The sequence below is a fragment of the Panthera pardus genome, unplaced genomic scaffold (assembly GCF_024362965.1).
Source record: "Panthera pardus isolate Hobbes unplaced genomic scaffold, ASM2436296v1 HiC_scaffold_7, whole genome shotgun sequence".
In the NCBI taxonomy this organism is placed as follows: Eukaryota; Metazoa; Chordata; class Mammalia; order Carnivora; family Felidae; genus Panthera; species Panthera pardus.
This window is the reverse complement of record NW_026527002.1, coordinates 37,598,004-37,621,871: the sequence shown is the minus strand read 5'-3', so window position 1 is coordinate 37,621,871 and position 23,868 is coordinate 37,598,004. Positions and strand designations below refer to the sequence as shown.

General features: G+C 37.7%; 1 protein-coding gene and 1 long non-coding RNA gene across 2 annotated transcripts in view; one reads left to right on the top strand and one right to left on the bottom strand.

The window, feature by feature from the left end:
• Positions 1-23,868, bottom strand: part of NECAB1 (N-terminal EF-hand calcium binding protein 1) — a 194,173-nt gene that overhangs the window by 145,624 nt on the left and 24,681 nt on the right. Inside the window, exon 3 of the mRNA XM_053896109.1 lies at positions 10,214-10,322. Within this exon, the coding sequence (XP_053752084.1) occupies positions 10,214-10,322 (109 nt within the window). The remainder of the gene's footprint in view (positions 1-10,213; positions 10,323-23,868) is intronic.
• Positions 10,133-12,083, top strand: LOC109269472 (uncharacterized). Its single transcript, XR_002081088.2, has 2 exons — positions 10,133-10,330; positions 11,532-12,083. It is a non-coding gene; the product is annotated as an uncharacterized LOC109269472 (long non-coding RNA).

Genomic DNA, 23,868 nt, shown 5'->3' with positions numbered 1-23,868 from the left:
GTAGTTTATGTAAGTGCTTTGGAAAAGAGATACACGCCACAAGGAGAAAGCAGAATGAGAAATGTAACCTAATAAGAAAAGTCAGGGAAGGTTTTCAAGAGGTGTATAGATATGTATATGATTATTTAAATATGGAAAAAGATAGAAGACCACAGTCTCAGTGGTAGAGATTGGTCATGTGGGGTAAGATAGGAGTGGATAGTAGGAAAGGAGAAAAATAGAAGAAAATAGCTTTCTGTGATTAGAACAGAATGCACACAGTAGAAGTATGGTGACCAAATGCTATTGGTAGTTAAGCCAAGGTGGTGAAATTTTGGGTATTTTTATGCTCTTTCTTATGATTTCTGTATTATTTGAATTCTCTTTTTACAGTAAGTATGTGGTATTTATATAATTATTATAGGGCAAAATATCTTCCTTAAGAGATTGCTCTTGACAAAATTCATTTCAAAAGGAAGCAATCACTTTCAGGTTATTTGTAATCTATACTTATTTCAAAGATTCTGAAACCTGGGAACATCATAGAGAAAAAAATTGCAAATACTCCACCAAAGTGACCATTTTGAGAACAATGCAGCTGTAAAAGAGAGAAAGCTTGCATTTAGGTAGGGGTAGTGACCATAAAGAGAGTTAGATGGATTCATAAGATGAATGAGCTGGGGTGTGGGGAAAAGAAGACAGAATTGGTTGGTGCATTGGTGGATGAGGGAGAGAGGAAACCATCCAAGAAGTAAGCTTCGTGTATTTTTAAAAGATTAGGGTTAACACTTTACTGATCTGATTTCGTCCATTTGGTGGATATTGGTGACATCAGAAAGAATACTGCATTTATATGAATAAAAAATTCATTTAGATTCCTCAGGAATCAACTTTTATTTCGAGTAGTAATCGATTTTTACTTTGCCATCAGCAACTGTGTTATGGCTGATGTGAAGTGAATTGAGTAAAAATCAAAAGAGAATTCACATTCTTTATTGGGAGGAGAAGATGACAACCAGAAAAGAGTTCTCTAGATAAGGTTAAAACATAAGATGATCTGAAACAGCTTGAAAGCAGAGGCCTTTAACACAAATGATTAAAGGAAACAGTAAAACTCCGTGAGTGCTCTGAAGAACAATGGAGAAAATGAGGCAAACGTAAAGTGGAGTGGAGGGTGGTAACGAACTAAGTCCAAAAGTAGGAGATGAATTCCACATATAATGGCAGGGTGGAGGGAGGGAAAATGTGCAAGGAATGGAAATAATGTCCACAAAGAAAAAGAATAACACCTCTACATTGTGGTGACTCCCACACTGTAAAAATCCTACATAATGATTATAAAAAGGGAAGAGATTAAGGCAGCAATTAAGGCAATTACCCCTATACTGTACATCCAAATATACTCTACTGCTAGAGAATGAAGCACCTCTTTATCAAAAGGAAAATACCTGAAAGCGATTTTTTAAATTGGCTTTGGGATATTTTGATTTCTTTCTTTCCTTTTTTTTTTTTTTTTTAATTTGAGAGAGAGAGAGAGAGAGAGAGAGAGAGCAAGGGAGAGGGGCAGAAGCGGGGGGGGGGGGGTGGGGAGAGAGAATCTTAAGCAGACCCCATGCTCAGCATGGAGCCCGACATGGGTCTCAATTTCAGGACTGTGAGATCATGACCTGAGCTGAAATCAAGAGTCAGAAGCCTAACCAAATGAGCCCCCCAAGCGCCCCTGGAATATTTTGATTTCTGGTAGGACACAATAAGTAGTGGAAAATCTGAAAATTTACTGAAGTGGCATGACAATGAGCTGGAGTTTGATTTTTAGTTACCCCTGAGATAATCCTAGGCTCTTTCAAAATGTATGTGTGTAACCTTGGGCGAGTTACTCAACTTTCTGTATCTGATTCCTGAACTGTGGGTTGTAAAGAGTAATAATACCTTTTTATGCGGTTTTTGTGAAGATTAAATAAGATGATGTAAGTGCCTGGCACATAGACAATAACTGTAACTTTTTTATTCCATTAAAAATTAAACATTTTTTTAGAAATTATATATGAACTGCCCTGACACAAAATTTAGCTTGTCTACCGTCTTGGTCAGAGAAAATGGAGACCAATTTCTTGTAGAAATTATAACTAAAGAGAACCCGTTTCCACATCACTTGAAGAAAAATCTCCTTAAAATCCTCTCCTTTATAAATCCCCTAAACTATGCTAATCTTCTTAATTATAAAGTAGATTTGTTGAGTCCTCACTTTTCCTCCAGGAAAGAATCCTCAGCTCAATCAACGCTGCAGATTGTGGAATGGCCTGATTTGGGAGAAAGTGTTGGCAGTGTCGAGGAAATGCCTTCAGAGGAAAGTAAACAATTTTAACAGGAACTCACAGGAAACAGCCTGTCTTTTTCTCCTCATATCCTTATGAGCTAGAGATGCTCAAAGAAAGTAAATAGGTTTCAGAGATGATTGAAGTGAAAGGCACATCTGAAAAACAGGTGAATAATAAGTACATTTGATGGCCGCAGGTAGGTGCTAATGGCCAAATGGAACCAATAACTGGAGAGCGAGGTCTAGTAAGATTGTAAGACTTCAGTTTTTGGTCCCTGATAATGAGGCACAAAGTGTGCCTCTAAAGAATATAGTCAGAAAACGTTTCTTTTAGCCATGTTCATAGTTCCGATTTTTAAATTCTTAAGAAGTAAGGACAACACAATATGTGAGAACTGGTGGATAACTATGGAGAAGGACTAAAGGAATAAAGAACAGGTGTCACCCACGAAGTCCGCCTAAGTTTTGGAAGTCCCTGAAGAGACAGAGGAGTTGGCAGGACCACAAGGAGTGAAGACACGGCATTGCATGCGTGATTCTAGTAATATTCTAGAGTGTGGGAACACAGGGACGCTGGGGGGAGACACGTCAAATGGTCAGGAAGGGAGCAGATGTAGGGAACTAGAACCCTGGACCAGCACGCTTGTTAACAGACCTCTCCCTGGCTTCATTCCTTTCCATTGTAGGGAGCTTCAGATTTCCCTGAATGACCCCACACTCAGTAGACACTCTCTGGAGTTCAAACTGCGCCCAGCCTCTCGTCCTTTTAGGGAAGTGGATTATATTCCTCCAAAATATGAGAGGGGAGAGGAAAGTCTTTGGGACTGAGTAGGCAGGTGATCTACAAGTTGTGCCTGCCCAGCACTATTCTGAAAATACCGTCCCAATTCCCTTCCACATCGTGTTTTCCCGGAAACAATGATTTTTTTTTCAGGGATGTGCACGAGACCCAAGTCAAGCTAACACAGTTCAAGATCAGAATTTTGCTGGGACTACTGGGAAAGGTTAGCAACCTCGGAGAGTTTGCCAAGCTGGTGGCAATATGAACCTAGAGCTTCTAGTCTCTTCTTGACATCTCAGCAAGAGGATCTGTTCAAGAGAACAGCCAACACAGAGAAAAGAAGAGGTGGGAGTTGATGGAAGACTGATTGCTCGCACCACTGTTGGGAGTACTTGCTCGAGCACACGTAAGGCCCGTCTCTGGACTTTTCAGCTACAGGAGTCGGATGATTATTTTTCAGGTCAGCTTAATTTATGTTTCTGTCACTCACAACCGGTGAAGTCCTGCCTACTATATTCTCTTCTGCCCCAGTGTGACTTCAGCCAAGTAGAGCTTAGGAGAAGTTGAGGAAAATCCGTAAAGAATGTTCTTCTCTCCCTTCTTAGCATCACAGTTCCTCTGACTCCATGACTCATTTGGCATATAAGCATTCTAAACTAAAATCATCGGCCATAGCTAACAGATAACTCCTGCCTCTCTCTGGGAAACAGCATACATCTGCTGGCCTTTCTCTGTTTATGCCAGGGAGGTTACTGAATGCCTTGACAGAGGTCAGCCCACAGCCTAGGTCTTACAGCTAAGTCTTGATCATGGAGCTGAAGGAAATGCTCTGTGTTCTCTGCTAGTTTGTTCTCTGGCCAGTTTGGGCCTTGTTGGAATACCTGGAACACTCTCTGGCCAGAGCTCCTTGGCCCAGTCTATATTGCTAAAACTCAACTCTGGACACCCAGTCTGCCCACTCTGTCTTACCCATTATACTCTGGAATTTGACTTTCTCTTCACTCTCTTGACATCTTGACATACGGCTACACCACTTTTGCTCTTTTCTGATTTCTTTCCTGTACTTGCTGAGCTTAGCACCTGCAATTGTGATCTCCCCCGTTCTCCAGGCACTTAGGTCTGGGTGCTGCTTTCTGAGTCTTCAGTTCCAGTAAAGATGGGACTGGTTATTTTAATAGGAAGATCTCTCTTGCCCACTATGGAAATGCTGGGAACTTTCCAGTCATAGTGCAGTACAAGCTGTGCCACATACTCTGCAGACCAACCCACTGCTTATTCCTTGGGTGCTGACACTGCCTTCTTTTCCTTGTGCCCACAATATGTGTCTACTTAAGCATGTGATGAATAACTCAAGGGAGAAAGTGGCTGCATCAACCAACTCATAAAGTTAGCATTTTGCTGTCACGCACAAATACAAGATGAACAACCTTCTGTTTCAGAAGGAACCAAATTCTACCATCTGGAACAAACCCTTTGATATCATTACTCTCCAATTATTATGGGATTTTATCTCATCATTGGTGCATGAAACTGTCTTCAAATATTAGAAAGACTTGTCATAACATCTTTGTATTCTGCATGTCCCCAAGGAACAAAACTAAGAAAAATAAGTGAAGTTGAGAGAGAAATTTTCAGTTTCGTTTAGGAAAGAGTTTTTTAAGCTTTCAGAGCTAGCTCAAGATGGACTATGCTCTTTTAGTAGGTGGTGATATTTCTGTCACTTTGGTGTGCTTCAGTGATTTAACAAGTATTGGGTGAAATCCCAGTAATTGGCACTGAAAAAATCATCTTAGCCTGGAACGAGGAATACTCGACCTGAAGCCGGCAGTTGTCCATTTCTAGTTAAACCCGCCCCCCAACCCCCCATCTGCAGGCCCTGGGGAGCTTTTCTGTGTGTTCACTCTCTGACCTAAGAGCAAAACTCCCATCTGGTCTACCATTTGGCCTATCTTAACAATCTGGAACTCCAAAGTGCAGTACTCTGAAAGAATCATTTTTGGTCCCTAGGGGATCTTTCCCCCGCCTGTGCTATGGTTAACACCACAGGGAATTATGTTAATTTATTCATGAGTTCCTCTGACTGAAAAATGTAGACAAGCTGGCTTTCTGATGAGTAAGAGCACTTCTGATGAACCATGGAAGTTTCCTCTTGACCTAATGATCTTCCTTCTATCTATTTCTGTTCTCTGATATGATGGTTTCAATTTTTAAATTATCAAAGCTGTAGATTTAGCTTTTGCTAATATTGTCTTTTGCCAAACTTAAATGTTATGGGCTTTATGTATTTTTTACTAGATACTTTACTAGTAACTTTTCCAAATTTGAGAAAAACGTGTGTCCAAAACCTTTTAATGGAGCCGGAAAAGATGTAATAAGGCTAATTAAAATGAGAGATTAACAATTCTTTTTCTTTTTTAAAAAAGAAAAAAAGATTAGGCATATTTGACCCAGAAAGAAGACAGTTAAAATGAGGGTTGACAAAAGTCTGTGACATCATGAAAGGCTTAATAAGGTGGCTATAACATTCTTCAGAATGTTTTGGAATATCAGATTGTGTGCACTTCGCTTAAAGTTTGAGAAAGTTAAAAATTTCAACAATATTTTGCCCTGTTGACAAAAACTTACATTTTGACCTTCTTTTTCTTTGCTATGCCATATATCCCAAGGATCATGCATAGGAAAAGCTGGATTTGTGTTCTACACTCAACCACACTACTCAAGAAAAAAACTCACGAAAATTTTCTAAATATCCAAACATAATGGAAAATGTCAATGTTAAAATTAATTTTTGGATAAAAGTGATGGAAATTTAGACTTCTGATGTCTTCAAATTTTTCCTACTGTCATTCAGGTTCTTTTCATTTCTAGTCTCTGCTCTGAGTGAAATCTTCAGGACGTGTAGATTAGGAATGTAATTGCTAGCAAATCATTCATTATTAAAATTCTAATCAAACAATTAGGATGATTCATGGAACTCTCATTAGAATGAGACTGTACCGAATTTTGAGCTTAAGCTTGCAACTGTGCAGGCTGGAAAAGTGACCAGAGCTCCCTAAACACTTTAACATAAAGGGATGTGCGGTTGACGGTTTCATTTTGAAATACACTAAAAAAGAAATTCTCTGTGATTCAAAACTATAGATATTTACAATCTTGGTAATATCCACGTATAGAAATCTTTGCAGTATCTCAAATGTGTAAGTTCTTAGGAGACCGTGTGTCTTCGGGTTTGTTTTTGTATTTGTTGGTTACAGTCTCCTTGTATCGGGGGAGGAAATCTGACTGAAAAGACCCAAACGGCCGCAGGGCACACTTAAAGCTGCAGTGGAATCCGCGAAACATAATTTCTCAAATGAACATACTGATTTTTTAAAATAAGAGAGCAAAGAAACGAATGGACAAGAGGAAGGGAAAAAAACCAGGAAGCTTAATCTGTAAATTAAGATTGCTCCCTAAATGTATGTGGAGAGGGCCATATATATATTTTGAACTTGTCCAAACATTTTGTAATCAGTGCACAGCTGTATGTGTGTAGTTTGTTCACTGAAAAGCTACCTATAAACACATGGTATCTGAGAATCTCTAGGTTTACCTGATAGGTTTTTTATGTCCTTTTACAAGGAATAATGCACTTATTTTTGATATTTAAAATATCTTAATGATGTGGTACTACAGGCACAGTTACAATGACATTTCTAAGTAATATCCGCTGTTCATGATCGAGCACAATGTTTTAGGAGCACAATATTTTGAGACTGTTCTTCATGAGAAAAAAAGGGGAGAATTCAGTAGCAAGACATGTTCTCAATATTTTCCTTCCTTATTTCCAAATATTTTCAGAGTGGACACGGCACTTTTAAAACACGGCAAATATAGGGACACCCGGGTGGCTCAGTTGGTTGAGTGTCTGACTTCGGCCCAGGTCGTGATCTTGCACGTTGTGGGTTCAAGCCCCGTGTCGGGCTCTGTGCTGACAGCTCAGAGCCTGGAGCCTCCTTCGGATTCTGTGTCTCCCTCTCTCTCTGCCCTTCCCCCACTCTATCTCCCCCAAATAAATAAACATTAAAAAAATTATTTAAAACATGGCAAATATAATATTTATAGCAAAGAGAAAAGTTTCCAGAGATGGCAGAAATGAGTGGAGGTAATACTGTGTTAGCATATACTTTTGCAAGAAAGAGAATCTTACTCAAATAAGCTCAAGAAAATGCAGTATATTAAGTGGATCGTGATTTAATAGACTCCAAGATGAAGTTAAACCACCAGACATCAGGAGGGGCAGGAACCAGGCACCGCTAGGGGCCTTAGCAGCAGACGTTCATTGTATCTGAATCTGATGGTTCACCATAAACATGAGACAGTGAGTCTGAATGACATTGTCTAGCCTAGGTATAAATTGGCTCCTTCAGGCCAAGCTGTACCCTTGATCAAATTAGGATGGTTGGTGATGCTGAGCATACAAGAACATATTTTATTAGAAGTCATGTGGAAGGGGAAAAAAAATATGGCATATAGTACAATCACTAAAATAATTGAAACTTGGATCATGCAAAGACAAAAGTTATCACTTGCTTGAAATATAGCTCTGAAATTTCTCGGTCAATGTTTGAATTAATCTCCTTAAAAGATCAAAGCCTGACTGACATTCTTTTTTTTTTTTTAAGGAATTTCATGAATACAATTCTGAAGTCTCTAACATATTAGAGACTCCAGAGGCTCCAGATTAGCTTGACCACCATTATCAGAAAACACTTAAGTGTTTTTACTAATGCATCTATGAAAGCAACTGGTAGTAATAATTACTCCTTTGGACTTACTGTATAAATCATTGCATATAATTCTTTAGCAATTAATGTAATCTTAAGGCTATGCCAAGTAATTTCAACTAATAAATATGTAAATAAAATAGCAAAATCAGGCCAATAAGGTTTACTGAAAACTTTAGTTTTCATCAATATGAATAAATGTGTTTTGAAAAACCTCTGTGACACCTAAGATTGCTATTATGACTCGCAATAATTGTTCCAAACCTGGATACTGTTAAAACTTTAATAGCAAGTATAACGAGGAATAAGTAATCAACATACATAATGGAGTATTAGCATCTTAATCTCCAACATCTGAGCCATAAAGGGAGCCTCTGCTCTTTCTTTCACTCAGGTATTAGTTCTCAGAATGGTTCACATGGCTTCCTTCCTTCCATGCATAAACATTATTCCCTAGCAGCAATTTAAGAATTGGGCTAACATTCATTCGTGGCCTTTCTCCACCTTCGGCCCCCCCCCCCCCCGCCCCCGGCTTAGCTCTGTCCTTCAGGAGAACCACAATAACCTACAAAGATGTTGATCCCTGGCTTAAGTACTTTAAGGCCATTTCCTGGCCTGCAGTTTAAACTTGAAGCACTTTTGCATCTCAGAGCGCACACCCCTTCTTGCCTGGCCCATTCTTCCCTTTCCAGATTTTTCTCCTCCCGCTCTCAGCCTTACAATTGATGATGCTGAAAACATGAATACTTGTTACTCCCATCCACCTTATACTTTCAGATCCTTTCTTATGCTTTTTCCTCTAGTTGGAATATTCCCTCATTCCATTCTTTACCTAACTAGTTTCTGCCCTCCCATAAAGACTTAGCTCCTGGCTACCTAATCCTAGGAACATTCCTAGAGTTTATCAAACTAGGCTAAAATTCCCTGGCCCACTGTGTTATCCCACAGTGTCCTGTACATACCTCAGTCACAGTGGCTATGATATCATATAAAAATGACTTGTTAGTGGGTCTATTGTTTCACAAACTATAAGCGGGTTCCATGTTATACCAACCCACACCCACTAGGGACTTAGATTTGTTGAACAGAATGAAACTTCTGACACAGTTATCAGCTAATGAAGCTGTTTCATAGGGAATTTGAAATTCCAACAGAAGAAACTTACAGACTGAGTATTTAAAAAATTTTCCACTGCTTGAGGAAAGTGAATTTAATCTTTTAATTTTTCTTATTAGTTCGCCACAGAAAAAAGTCTATGCCTCGATGTTGCCCAAGAGCATTTTCTCGGCAAGCTGGCTCACTGCCTGGAACCATCTCGACACTTTGCCTAAAGCAAGACAGTGATTGTTCAAATAGGAAACACACTGATGGGTCTCCAGGCATGGCTGAAATGACGCATTTTCCACATTAGAATTCTGTAATCACGACTGTTACAAATAACGTGATTTGGATCAATTACCCAAATCAAACAGCACGTTTCTGTTGTTCTATATCCTAAATCCCTCATTAGTATAGTAAGAATATAAATAGAAACTTTATAAATGCTATACTAATGAAAAGGAAGGACCTACATATGTAAGATAAATAAAATAGATCACTGTATACATTGACTATTCAGAAAAAAATTCTGTGTCCTGTATTACCGGCACGTCTGAGGTAACAGTGGTCTGGAGTTAAGCACATCTGAATTGTCCAGAAAATCACTGCAGTTCCGCATTTCACTAAGCTAATATAATGGCCTCAGGATAAGTTTTAGATGAAGCGAACTGAGATGAAACTAGAAAGAAGGTAAAATGCCACTTTCTTATTAATGACACACTTAGAATTATCTCTAATCTTTGCTTTTGTTTCACATTCTGCACACTCTAAAGCTACTTTAATTGGGCTCCCTACAGAAGATCACTGTTTTGCAATTCAGTACTCAGTTTTTCAGAGTATTTCCATTACTAAAGAGGGGGTACCTCAAAAGTAAACACACAGAGGGGTGTCTGGGTGGCTTAGTCGGTTAAGCAACCAACTCTTGATTTCCGTGAAGGTCACTATCTTGATCTCACCCTTTGGTTCCTGGCTGGTTCTTCAGACCCAGACTACATCCAGCTAGCTGTGTGCTGACAGCTCAGAGGAGGCTTGAGATTCTCTCTCTCTTTCTGCCCCTCCCCTGGGCATGTGTGCACTCGTGTGTGCACTCACGCAAGTGCACTCTCTATCTCCCTCTCAAAATAAATAAACTTCAAAACAGAGTCAACATACAGAAGTAAACATTACAAAATGTGCCCTTTACGTATTTCCTCACTCTCTCCTGCATCAGTACATACGTGTTCACACCTTCTGTACATCACTTACAGAATCCAATGATAAAAAGTTCCTTACTTGGTATTATGTGTATCAATGGTATGGAAAAGCTCATGTAATTCTTCTCCACTCAGAACACCATCTGCAAAATATGCTTTGAATTCTTCAAAGGACAATTTTCCATCATCTGAAACGGTAAGAACACACAGAAGATAAGCAAATCATTTCAACTTTGTATACTGTTTTGTCTTTTAATTTTAAAATCTTGGCTCAAATGCTTATGCCGGTTTATTTGTGCATGCACACACATTTATTTAAAAAGAAAGAGGGGTGCCTGGGTGGCTCAGTTGGTTGAGTACCCGACTTTGGCTTAGGTTATGATCTCATGGTTTGTGAGTTCGAGCCCCAGGTTGGGCTCGGTGCTGACAGCTCAGAACCTGGAGCCTGCTTCGGATTCTGTGTCTCCCTCTCTCTCTGCCTCTTCCCTACTCACAATCTGCCTCTCTCTGTCTCTCAAAAATGAACAAATGTCAAAAAGAACTTTAAAAAATAAAAAAGAAAGAATAATTGAAGGTGTTAAAAAGAAAAATAATTTAATACATTTTTATAGTACATGGACTTCAGACATTTACTCCCTGATGAAATAAGTCTTCATGGTTTTAAGTATGTTTGGGTTCATTTATTTTTACATTTAACAAGCAATTTAACTAAATATACCAAAAATATATCCGCACAACCAAATAAAAGCCTAATACAGAGTCAATTATTCAGATGTTTTGTCTTCATCTATAGGACCTAGCAGGTTACAGAATAAACAGATGTTTAATAAGTGAATACTGATTATTTAAAAAAATTTTTTTTTAATGTTTTATTTATTTTTGAGACAGAGAGAGACAGAGCATGAACGGGGGAGGGGCAGAGAGAGAGGGAGACACAGAATCAGAAGCAGGCTCCAGGCTCCGAGCCATCAGCCCAGAGCCCGACGCGGGGCTCGAACTCACGGACCGCGAGATCGTGACCCGAGCTGAAGTCAGATGCTTAACCGACTGAGCCACCCAGGTGCCCCAAGTGAATACTGATTAAATAATCATGTAGATTTCAGAATTGTTACTGCAATCCAACAAACTGTGTTCATTCCTTTATGATTCAAACAAATGAACACGTTTAAACACAAACACATTTTACTTATTGTGGGATACAAAAGTAAATGACAGTCAAATCAGGGAGTCTAATAAAAAGAGATAAGAGGCATAGGCATAAGCGTAAATATGTTAGACAGTAAAACACAGTAAGTGCAATAAGAGATACACTTTGGAATGTATGGGAGTCGGGGCAATACAAGATCTTTCATTTGGGGGCACGAGCAGTAACTTTTGCACGTGACTTTCAATAACAGGTAAATCTGGATAAGCAGAGATGGAAGAAACACATTAATAACAGATGAAAGTAAAAGATCTCTACATGATACAGCAGCACAGAATGTAAGGGAGTGAATGGACATGAACGAAAAGGAAAGCATCCTTCCTTCTGTGCGAGAAGCTGGTTTGCTAGTTATTTCAGGAAGCTGCCAGATGACTTACGTGATGGAACGATCCTCTCCCTTTACAAAGAGACAGCAGCGGACTAAGGAGGAGGAACTCAGGGTCACAAAACTCCTGCCGTGTGGTCCTACCAACACTATACTGAACAAAGTGGAGTTTGTCTTTGAGAAAAAGATGATAAGATTTAGTAGGATTGGACCTTCAAGACCCGCTGAGCTTATTTTTTCCTCTAAAGATGGCCCACAGACCATTTTAATTCAGTTAAAATGTGGATTCCTGGGCCCTACTAGAGAATCCGAATCTCAGAGAGGGCATGGGGGGGTGAGGCAGCGAAGGAATCAGGATTTTTCGTGACCCGTGAGACTCTTCCCCACAGTAACGCCTAAAATAAAGGACACAATAGACTTAATCACTGAATGACCTTCTTTCTCAGATACACTTTCAAAAATCCTTATTTGCAAAATATAAATTTAAAGACCCTTGAGAGTTTTAAAATTGCGTATCATTTTACTGTTTAACTTAATAAGTGAATTAAACCAATCTTCTGGTTAATTCTTGGCAATAGCTAACTGGGCAGAAATAGCACAAGAGGTCACAAAAAACCTGATCTGCAAAATTCACAGAATGAGTTCCTCACTCCTAGAGGCCCGCTGGACCAGCCTACCTCAGTCTAGCTCAGTCATTCAAACACTGAAGCAATCCATCGTAAAATAAAGTTGAATCCACCAGGCTCATCAATTGTATATTTTGTATTGTATTGTCCACTTTTGTATTTATGCTTTTGGATGGGCTGTTTTAGTGTCATTGTCTCAAATGACTATTTTAAACTTTGGTTCCATGTAACCTGATGTACATTCCACACTAGATGGTAGAATAGTATCTCTACTGTGTATCTCCTTAGTTTGACAAAAAATATGTCACCAGGTTGGGGAACTGGACTCAAACCACACCTAGGTATAGGTGAAAGAAAGGCAAGAAAGGTAAGAAAGGGGAAGGAAGGAAGGAAGGAAGGAAGGAAGGAAGGAAGGAAGGAAGGATGGATGGAAGGAAGGAAGGAAGGAAGGAAGGAAAGAAGGAAGGACGGAAGGAAGGAAGGGGGAGGGAGGGAGAAAGACAGAAACCAACCCACTATTTCCAACTCTACCATGGAAATTTGTAACAAATGTAACACATACATATTCATAGTGGAATATGTTTTCCTTGGTGAGTATTTAATGGTTCTCAGGTGGGCTGAACCAGGCTATTAGAAAACTTAAGCTGCCTGAGCACCCTATGGACAGGGTAAGCCTCTGTAATACTGCTTTATAATCACCATAAGTAGGGAAGTTCCAGTGATAATGTAAACACTATCACATAAAAGCACTGAACAAGTGCTCTGATGATTCTATGAGGGCTAAAAACCTTTTTGCTTTGTAATTCTTATTAGAAAAAATATTATAAGAAAAAGCAGTCACTCAATTATAGTCCTGACTTGAAGGATGGAAACTATATTTTGAAAGCCAGTTTTTACCACATTCAAGACTCCTGGAAGTCTTAAATTCAGGCTGCCATACTTTTAAATAAGGAATTGTAAAGAGTTACTTTGGAATATTTGTAGACTAATGCCTTAGTGTCAGACAAAAGTATTACAGTTTTTTTAAAAGTTTATTTATTTGAGAGAGAGAGAGAAAGAGAGAGAGAGAGAGAGAGAGAGCGAGCAGAGGTGGGGCAGAGAGAGGGAGAGAGAAAGAATCCCAAGCAGGCTCCATGCCATCAGCACAGACCCCTATGCGGGGCTCGAACCCATGAACCATGAGATCATGACCTGAGCTGAAACCAAGAGTCAGATGCTTAACCAACTGAGCCACCCAGGTGCCCCTACATTATTTTTTTTAAGGAAAAGGAGACAAAATACTCCTGTCTAGTGTGTTCTGCATTAACCAAACAATTTTAATATTTTATTAAAATATCTGTTTTCATCTTCAATTTTCCTGCTCTTTTCTTTTGAAATGGAACACAATGAAACTTTGATTTATACTGGTTTGGCTCACAGACTAGCCAAATCTTGTGATATCTGATATACTATGATAATAAATCTTTTAACATTTACCACCAAAGGGTACAGGTTTTTCAGCTTTTTCTATTTGAATTGCATGCTTTTCCTGAGTTTATCGTGAGCACAGCTGGCCCCTCTCTGTTTTATTTTTAAAGTATTCTGGTCTTGGGGTGCCTGGGTGGCTTGGTTGAGTGGTTCAACTCTTGATTTTAGCTTAGGTCATGATGCCAGGGTCGTGGGATCAAGCTCCACTTCAGGCTCTGTGCTGACTGTAAAGACTGCTTAAGATTCTCTTTCCTCTCTCTCTCTCTCCTCTCTCTCTCTCTCTCTCTCTCTCTTCCCCCCCCCCCGCCTGTCCCACACCCTATCCCCCATCCCCTACTCACACACTCTTTTTTTCTCTAAAATAATAAATTAAAAAAATGAAGTATTCTGGTCTTATACTCTACATTCCATTAATTTTTGAGATGGAGGTAGCAGAGTGCAACTGCTTACAGCAGTCTTAGAACAAAGAAACTCTTGAGTTTTTAACACAGATTTGGCATTTACTAGTATAGCACTTTCATCCATTCTCTCATGAGTTTTTTACTTAGACCCTACTATGTTCTCACGCTGTTTTATGCTAAGAATATAGGTAGGCAAGCCCTTAAGGATTTTGTAATTATGATGGATGTTATAGCAAATAAACAGCCAAATACCACATGATAAGGGCAATTCTAGGGGACACAGGATGATGGGGGACCATGTAGAAAAGAAAGCTAACCCAGATGTAAGTGTACAGGGAAGGCTTCCCAAACTGTATGACATTTCAGCTGAGATACAAATGAAAAATAGGGGTTAAGGGGGAAATATCTGTAAAGGGGAAGAATATTCCAGGTAGAGGAAATGCCAACTACAAAGCTAGGAGGCAAGAAACAATATAGGTTGGGACCTGAAAAGAAAAAATCAGATCTAATGTACAACAACATGACTACAGTTAACGATACTGTATTGCATACTTGAAATTTTCTAAGACTGCAGATGTTGAGTGTTTTTCCCATAAAAAAAGAGTAATTATGTGAGGTGATGAGTATGTTAAGTAGCTTTATTGTACCGAATATTTCACAACACATATGCATATCGAATTATCAAGTTGTATACTTTAAACACGTATAATCTTAAATTGTCACCTATGCATCAATAAAGCTTGGAGAAAGACAACATACTGAGGGAAGATGGAGAAGCCAGAGAGTTAGACATAGAGAGTCAATATCATGAAAAAACCACAAAGACCATGGCAATGATATCTGAATTTACCCCAAGAGGAGCCACTGTCTTATTAGAAACTTTGATGTGGTTACCAGTGGGTAGAATGGAGTGGAGAGGTGTGCCATCAGATGAGAAGACACATGAGAGGTCACTGCAGTAGTTAGATTAAGAATCAATGGTGATGTAAACTTCAGTAGAGACAGGACGCAAGGTAAGCAGCCAGATTAGTAATTTGTTTCAGAACTAGAATCAACAGCAACTGGTGATCAGTTAGAGGTGATAGATGAGAGGGTACAATAAGTCAAAAATGATACCCTTCCAGCACAGAGTAATCAGATGGTTGATATCTCCATTCATTGCCAACGCAAAAAGCATGGGGTAGAGTGCTCTTTGGCCTATTGAAATTAGATGTACCCGTGGAATAAGGAGAGGCATCCAGCAAGCAGGAGTGTCATATGGGTATAGAAAAGGAGAAGGAGATAGGGCGCCTGGGTGGCTCAGTCAGTTAAGCATCCAACTTCAGTTCAGGTCGTGATCTCATGCTACGTGGGTTCGAGCCCCAGATGGGGCTCTATGCTGACAGCTCAGAGCCTGGAGCCTGCTTTGGATTCTGTGTCTCCCTCTCTCTCTGCCGCTCCCCTGCTCATACTCTATCTCTCTCTCAGAAATAAATAAACATTAAAAATAAAAAAATAAAAAAGAAAAGAAAAGGAGAAGGAGAGAGAGAGAGGAAGATGAAGAGATACTTGGGAATTATCAATACATACTAATTGAGGTCCTAGAAGTGAGTTCATGCTCCCAAGGAAAATGCTTACAGTGAGAAAGAAGAGGACCCAGAACAGAATTTGGAAATGCCAACTAAATCTTTTAAGTTTCAGATTTTATAAATGCTTGGTGACTGCAAGGATCAAGACGCTATAGAGAAAACACTTAGCACAGTACCTAGCACATAGTTAAGAGTTCAACAACGGTAGATACAATTTTTGGATGGATTTACGTGTTTGGTATTGCTAAGCCAAGACCATTATGTATTATTAATTCTCATTTTGTTCTCTTTCTTGAAAAGTATTTATTGAGAACACACAGAATAATGGGTATTTGATATGTTTATTTAAAAATAGAAATTTTAGGGGCGTCTGGGTGGCTCAGTCGGTTAAGCGCCTGACTTTGGCTCAGGTCATGATCTCGCAGTCTGTGGGTTCGAGCCCCGTGTCGGGCTCTGTGCTGACAGCTCGGAGCCTGGAGCCTGTTTCAGATGCTGTGTCTCCCTCTTTCTCTGACCCTCCACTGTTCATGCTCTCTCTCTCTCTCTCTCTCTCTCTCAGTCTCAAAAATAAATAAACATTAACAAAAAATTTTAAAAAAATAAATAAAAATAGAAATTTTCATTTACTTTCTTACGTAATAAGTTTTTATATATCCTAGAGCTGGTGCTTCTTTGAAAAAAAAAAAAGAGTCTCTTTAAACACTCATTTAATTTTGCCTTCAAGTTTTTTTTCTTTCACAAATATGCCAACAACTAGAGCATTGATCTCAGCATTTCCCGCCCCTGCCACTATCACAATTTTAATCTAGTTTTTGTGATCATTTAAATGGTTATTCTCTCAAAACACTGGATTTTCTCTCATGTGTTTAACATTTTTGAACTTTAAATATTGTAGTTTATCAAGATTAAAACACCAAAACGTCTTCAAAACACCAAGACATCTTCAAACGTCTTCAGCAGCATCCTTGTACAAAATGAACCCCTGGAAAGCATTACTGAGTTTAGCACACAAAGAATAGCATATACTTCACATACACATGCAGATTTTTAGAGGCAGAAATAAAAAATATCAACCTTGTTTCTAAAATGATGTACTTAAATTGTAAATTAAGAAAAAAATAATATTAATATTTGATTAAATATAACAGATTAAACACTTTCTATTAAATGTACATATCACTTTATACATTGCTTTAATATTATTGTGCATTAACTTCCTTATCTCTACATAGCCCCCACCTGTCAAACTTACAATATTATAAATGTGATTTAAAACAAGTTACTGACAATATATGCATGGAAATGAAATAGAAACTCTGCTGATTTCAGCTCCGATATGTCAAGACCTTAGCCATTATCGCTTCCATCCTTAGAACAGCAAAAATCTGAACAGACTGAAAATCACTGACTTTTCTTGGAATCATCAGAGAACTGAGGTCGCAGGGCAAACCACTCTCCAAAATCTGAGAAACAGGCAAAACCAGAGAATCCCGGCCAAGATCTGCTTACCCGGAGCAGAAGAGACTGGAGCCCTAAACTGACAGGAACACTTACATGGTCATTTTGATGGCTGCTGGAGGCTGGGTACAGACTAGCATAGGAGGGGGAAACTGCTTCAGTCATTAGGGAGCTTCCGCACTTTCATGGGTTTTACCCCCAGGAACCCTACCAGGTTCTCATAGTGAGGAGACAAAAAAAAAAAAAAAAAAAAAAGAACAACTTGTAGCTCTGCAAGAGGGAAGAGCAAGGGAAATCATGAAACATACCCAGAGTGCTCTTCATGACAATGTCTACTCTTCAGGGGCAAAGGTTTTTACCAGAACCCTATCCCATTTGGGGAAAGGACATTTCTCTCACTGCAGACCTCTCTACTTCATATCAAATATGCTTAAGGGAAGCTAAGAAACACTTGTGAAGGTCAGAGCCCAGAAACACAGACCCAATAAAAGACTGAGATTTAATCATAAGAATGTAGAACACATCTGCTCCTCCATTCCTTACCATCAAGCGAACATGGATCCCCTATAAATACAGAGGACTACAGGTGAAAGAGCTGGAAGACTCAGCTTCCTTTTCAGGAGGAGGACTTAGGGAAGCTCAAGTAAATGGGGGAGACAAAAAGACAAGAAATTTGAAGACTTTAGCAATCAGAGCAAACATTAAACACTGCCCAACTCCTAGCCAGCCAGGTTAACATAATTTCTCAAGCTAGAAACCTATTAATCTCATTTCCTATTACCTGATATGTCACGATTGGCTTTCACAAAAATATTATCAGGAATGCTAACATGCAAGAAAAAGCACAGTCTGAATATACAAAGCAAACATCAGAACCAGACCAGATCTGATACAGATGTTGGAACTGTCAAACAAGAAATTCTAAATAACTATGATTTATAGGTTAAGGGGTCTAATGGAGAAAAAGAGAAGAGATTGGTAATGTAAACAGAGAGGTGGGAACTCTAAGGAAAAAAAAAATCAAGAGATCAAAACCACAGAAATGAAGAATTCCTCTGATGGGCTCATCAGTGAACTTGATATAGCTGAGAAAAGAATCAGCTTGAAAAAAAAACAAAACCTCAACAGAACATCTAAGCACTCTGAGAAATTTCAAAAGGTGTTACATACATGCAACTGGTGAAGAAGAAAAGGGAGTACAGAGCAGAAGAAATATCTGAAATAATAATAATAATGGCTAAGAACTTTGGAAACAAAGTTAATGACAGAAACCAAACTACAGATCCAAGAAGCTCAGAAAGCACCAAATAGGATAAATTCTTGCCTTGACATCCCCCGACTCTGACCTAAGCAATTCTATACCTAGGCATATCATATTCAAACTACAGAATGCCAGGGGCGCCTGGGTGGCTTGGTCGGTTAGGCATCCGACTTCGGCTCAGGTCATGATCTCACGGTCCATGAGTTCGAGCCCCGCGTCAGGCTCTGTGCTGATAGCTCACAGCCTGGAGCCTGTTTCAGATTCTGTGTCTCCCTCTCTCTCTGCTCCTCCCCTGTTCATGCTCTTTCTCTGTCTCAAAAATAAATAAACGTTAAAAAAAAAAAAAAACAACTACAGAATGCCAAAGACAAAGAGGAAATTTAGAAAGAGAAAGAAAAAGAATTAATCTACAGTCTATATAAAGACCAAGAATACAAATTAAAATTACAGTGGACTTCTCATCAGAAACCATGCAAGCAAAAAGTGTGGAGTGAAATATTTAAAGTGTTGAAAGAAAAGCCCCATAATATAGAATTTTATATCCAGTGAAATTATTGTTCAAAAACAAAGGCAAAAATTGAGACTTTCTCAGATGAACAAAACTGAAGAAATTCATTGCCAGTGGAACTTCTCTGTGAGAAGTGTTAAAAGAAGTTCTTAGGGAGAAGGAAAGTGATACAGATCAGAAACTCAGATCGACGTAAAGAATAGTGTCAGAGAAGGAATAAATGGAAATAAAATATTTTGCTGTTTTTATTATTCTGAGTTAATCTAAGAGATAACTCTATAAAGTAATAATACTAACAACATGTTGGTAATTATAGCATATGGATAAGTGAGATAAATTATATCACTGTTCATAAGGAACAGAAGGAAGCACCGGAAATATTCCATTGTAAGGTATGTGTATTACTTATAAAGTGGTATAGTGTTATTTGAAGGTATATTTAGATTAATAAATTAAATATTGCAAATTTAGATTAGTGAGAAATGTATATAGCAACTAAAATGGTTTTAAAATATATAATTGATTTGCTAAGAAAGTAGATAAAAAAGAATATAAGGTATTGTTTAAAACTGAATAAGGTGGAAAAAGAGGGAGAAAAAAGGAACAAAGAAAAAGTGGAATAGAAAATAACTACAAATGTGGTAGATATTAATCCAAAAATACCAACAATCAATTTAAATGTGAATGATCTTAACATGCTAATTAAAAGGCAGAGACTGGGGTGCCTGGGTGGCTCAGTCAGTTAAGTGCCCGACCCTTGATTTCGGCTCAGGTCATGATCTCGCGGTTTGTGAGACTGAACCCTACATCGGGCTGTGCCTTGACAGGGGTGTCTGCAAGGGATTCTCCCTCCCCGCCCCCCCCACTCTCTCTCTCTGCCCCTCCCCTACTTGCACTCTCTCTCTTTCTCAAAAGAAATAAACTTGAAAAAAAATTCTTTTAAAAGCAGAGATTTTCAGGGTAGATAACCAAACAAGAGCCATGCTGTCTACAAGAAACCCACTTTAAATATAAAGATTAATACACGCTAAATCTAAAGAGATGGAGAAAGATATACCATAATAGCGTTCAACAAAAGAAGGCTGAGGTAGCTTATTAATTTCAGTCAGAGACTTCAAAACAAGAAAAATTATCAAGGATAGAGAGTGGAATTACTTAATTAAAAAGGGGTCAATTCTCCCAGAAGGCAACAATTCTAAGTGTGTATGTGCCTAAAACAGGACATCAAAACACATGACACGAATACTGACAGAACTGAAAAGAAAAATAGACAAATCCACAATTACAGTTGGAGACTTCAACACTCCCCTTTTAGTAATAAAAAGGGGATAAATCAAACATGCAGAAAATCAGTAGGGATATATACACATATATTGATCTGAACACCACTATCAATTACTTTATCTATAGTCATTTATACAATACTTCTAACAAAGGCAGAATATGTAACCTTCTTGAGATCACAAGGATTATTCACCAAGATATGTCGCATACCTTGTTTAGATGTGGCCATAAAACACACTTTAACATATTTAAAGTGTAGATGTCACATAAAGTATGTTCTCAGTACACAGTAGAAGTAAACCAGAAATCAGTAACAGAAAGATACTCAAAAATCCCAATATTTAGAAATTAAGGATCACTTTTCCAAACAACACATGACATTTGACACTCAAGTGTCAAGAGAAGTTGAAAAAAAAAAAACATTTTGAACTAGATGAATATGACAGTACAACAAATCAAAATTTATAAGTGCTTAGAGGAAGACTTATATCTTTAAATAAATTTATATATTCATATAAATATAAATATTTATATAAATATAATATAATTTAATTATATTAATTTAATATATTGTATAAATATAATTATATATTTAATTAATTTAATATATAAATATAATATATAAATAAATTTATATATTATAAAAGATCTAAAATCAATATCCAGGTTTCCACATTAGGAAATTGGAGAGAGAAGAGTAAATTGAGCCTAAAGCAAGCAGAAGAAAATAAATAATAAAGATTGGTACACAAATCAATGAAAGTGAGACCAGAAAAACAACAGAGAAAAACAGCAGGACTAAAAGCTGATTCCTTGAAAAGATCAATAAAATAGATGAAGTTCTAGTTGGGCTAAGCAAGGAAAAAAAGAGAGCAAATATGATCAGTATCAAAAATGAAAGAAAAGTTATCACAATTAATAAAACAGTACTATGGACAACTCTATGCCCACAAACTTGATAACTTACCTGAGGTGGAATAATTCATTGAAAGACAAAAACTGCCAAAAGTCGCACAAAAAGAAACAAGTAATCTTAATAGGTCCATATCTACTAAAGTAATGTTATCAATAATTAATAACCTCACGAAAAATAAAGTGCCATGCCCAGATGGATTTACTGGTAAATCCTATCAAATATTTAAGGAACAAATGACACCAATTGTCCTGATGTCTTCCAGAAAATAGAAGCCAAAATAACATTACTAAATCATTCTGTGAATCCATCATTATCCTAATCCGAGCCTAGATAAAACCGTTACAAAAAGGGAAAACTGTAGACCAACACTGTTCAGGAACATAGATGTAAAAATCTTCAACAAATATTAGCAAATTGAATCCAACAACGTTTTAAAAGATTATACACAAAGGCCAGTGGAATTTAGTTCAGTTATGCAAGACGGACTAATATTTAAAAAAAACAATCAATGTGGGGTGCCTAGGTGGCTCAGTCAGTTAAGTGTCTAACTTTGGCTCAGGTCACGATCTCACAGTTCATGAGTTCGAGCCCCGCGTCGGACTCTATGCTGACAGCTCAGAGCCTGAAGCCTGCTTCACTTTCTGTGTCTCCCTCTCTCTCTGCCCCTCTCCCACTCATGTGCGCACGCACACATACTCTCACTCTCTCAAAAATAAACATTAAAAAAATTAAAAAAAACAATGTAACCCACAACATAAACAGGCTAAAGAAGAAGAAATCATATGATCATATGAATTGATGAAGAAAAAACATTTGATGAAATTGAACACTCATTAATAATAAGAACTCAGCAAACCAGGAATAGAAAGGAATTTCCTCAACCTGATAAAGAACATCAACAAAAATCCCAAAGCAGAAATCGCACTAAATGGTGGGTAAGTAGAAGCTTTCCTCTTAAGATCAAAAACAGATCTTAAGAGATGTCTTCTCTTACCACTCTTATTTAACAATAGTCTGGAAGTCCTAGCTAGTGCAACATGACAAGAAGCAGGAATAAAAGGCATACAGACTGGGAAGGTAGAAACAAAACTGTATTTTTTCACAGATGGCATAATTGTCTATGTAGAAAATCATCCCAAAGAGTCAGCAAATAAAACAAACAAAACCCAACCCCAAACAAAACCTCTGAAACTAAAAAGGAAATATAGCAAAGTCACAGGGTAGAAGGTTAATATACAAAGTCAATTGCTTTACTATATATCAGTAACAAGCAACTGGAACTTAAAATCCAAAACAATACCATTTACAAAAGTACTCCCAAAATGAAATACTTAGGTAAATCCAAAATATATATATATAAAGGATCTAAATGCAGAAAGCTACAAAACTCTGATGAAAGAAACTAAGTAAGATCTAAATAAGTAAAAGATAATCTAGAAGACTCGATATTAAGGGAGCAATTCTTCCCATCTTTGTCTTTTGATCAATGCGACTGATATTGCAATCAAATCCCAGCCACTATTTGATAGTACAGACAAACTGATTCTCATGTGTATAGGGAAAGATAAAAGGCCTAGAATTACAAACACAATACTGGAGAGGAAAAACAAAGTTAGAGGACTTAACAGTACCCAATTTCAAGACTTTCTATAAGTTACAGTAATCACCCCAGTGTTGTCTTGGCAAAAGAACAGATGCATAAATCAATGGAACAGAATCAAGAAACCAGAAATATAACCACACTAATATAGTCAACTGATCTTTGACAAAGGAGCAAAGGCAATTAGAGAAAGGACAGTCTTTTCAAACAATGGTGCAGAAACAATTGGATGTCCATATGCAAAAAAATGAGCCTAGATACAGAGTTTATACTTTTGATATGATAAAAATTAACTTAATATCGATCACACACCCAAATGTAAAATGCAAAATAAGAGAAACCTTGGATTGCATGATGAGTGTTAGATACAACACCAAAAGCACAATCATGAAAGAAAAAAAAAGGTAAGTTAGACTTTATTAGAATTTTAAAATCTGCTCTGTGAAAAAAATACTCTTAAGAGAATGAAAGACAAGCTATAGGCTGAGAAAGTATTTGCAAAACGTATCTGAATAAGGACTTGTATCTATAATGTACATAGAAATCTTAAAATAGCCATAAAAAGGCAAAAAGCCAATTTTAAAAAAAAGTGGGCAAACATCTGAATAGACACAAATCCAAAAAAAAAAAAAAAATACAAATGACAAATAAGCATTTGAAATATTTTCAATATTGACTGTCATTAATAATTTAAATAGTAATGAGATGCTACCACATACCCATTAGAATGGTTTCCCTCAAAAAAAAACCCCACAAAAACCTAGCAACACCAATTCCTAGCTCACATGTGGGTCAACAGGAACATTCATTCATTACTGGTGGAAAAGCAAAATGTTGCAGCTACTTTGGAAGACAGTTTGGCATTCATTTTCTTACGCAGCAACCATGGTCCTAGGTAGTTACCCAACTGCTCAAAAACTTAAGTCTGCACAAAAACTACACGTGAATGTTTATAACACTTTTATTCATAATCACCAACAATTGGAAGTAATTAAATGTCCTTCAGCAGGTGCACGGATCAAATAATTTTAGTACATTCGCAGAAAGGAATATTATTCAGTGATTTTTAAAAAGTAAGCTATCAAGCCAAAGAAAGTCATGGATGAAACTTGCCAG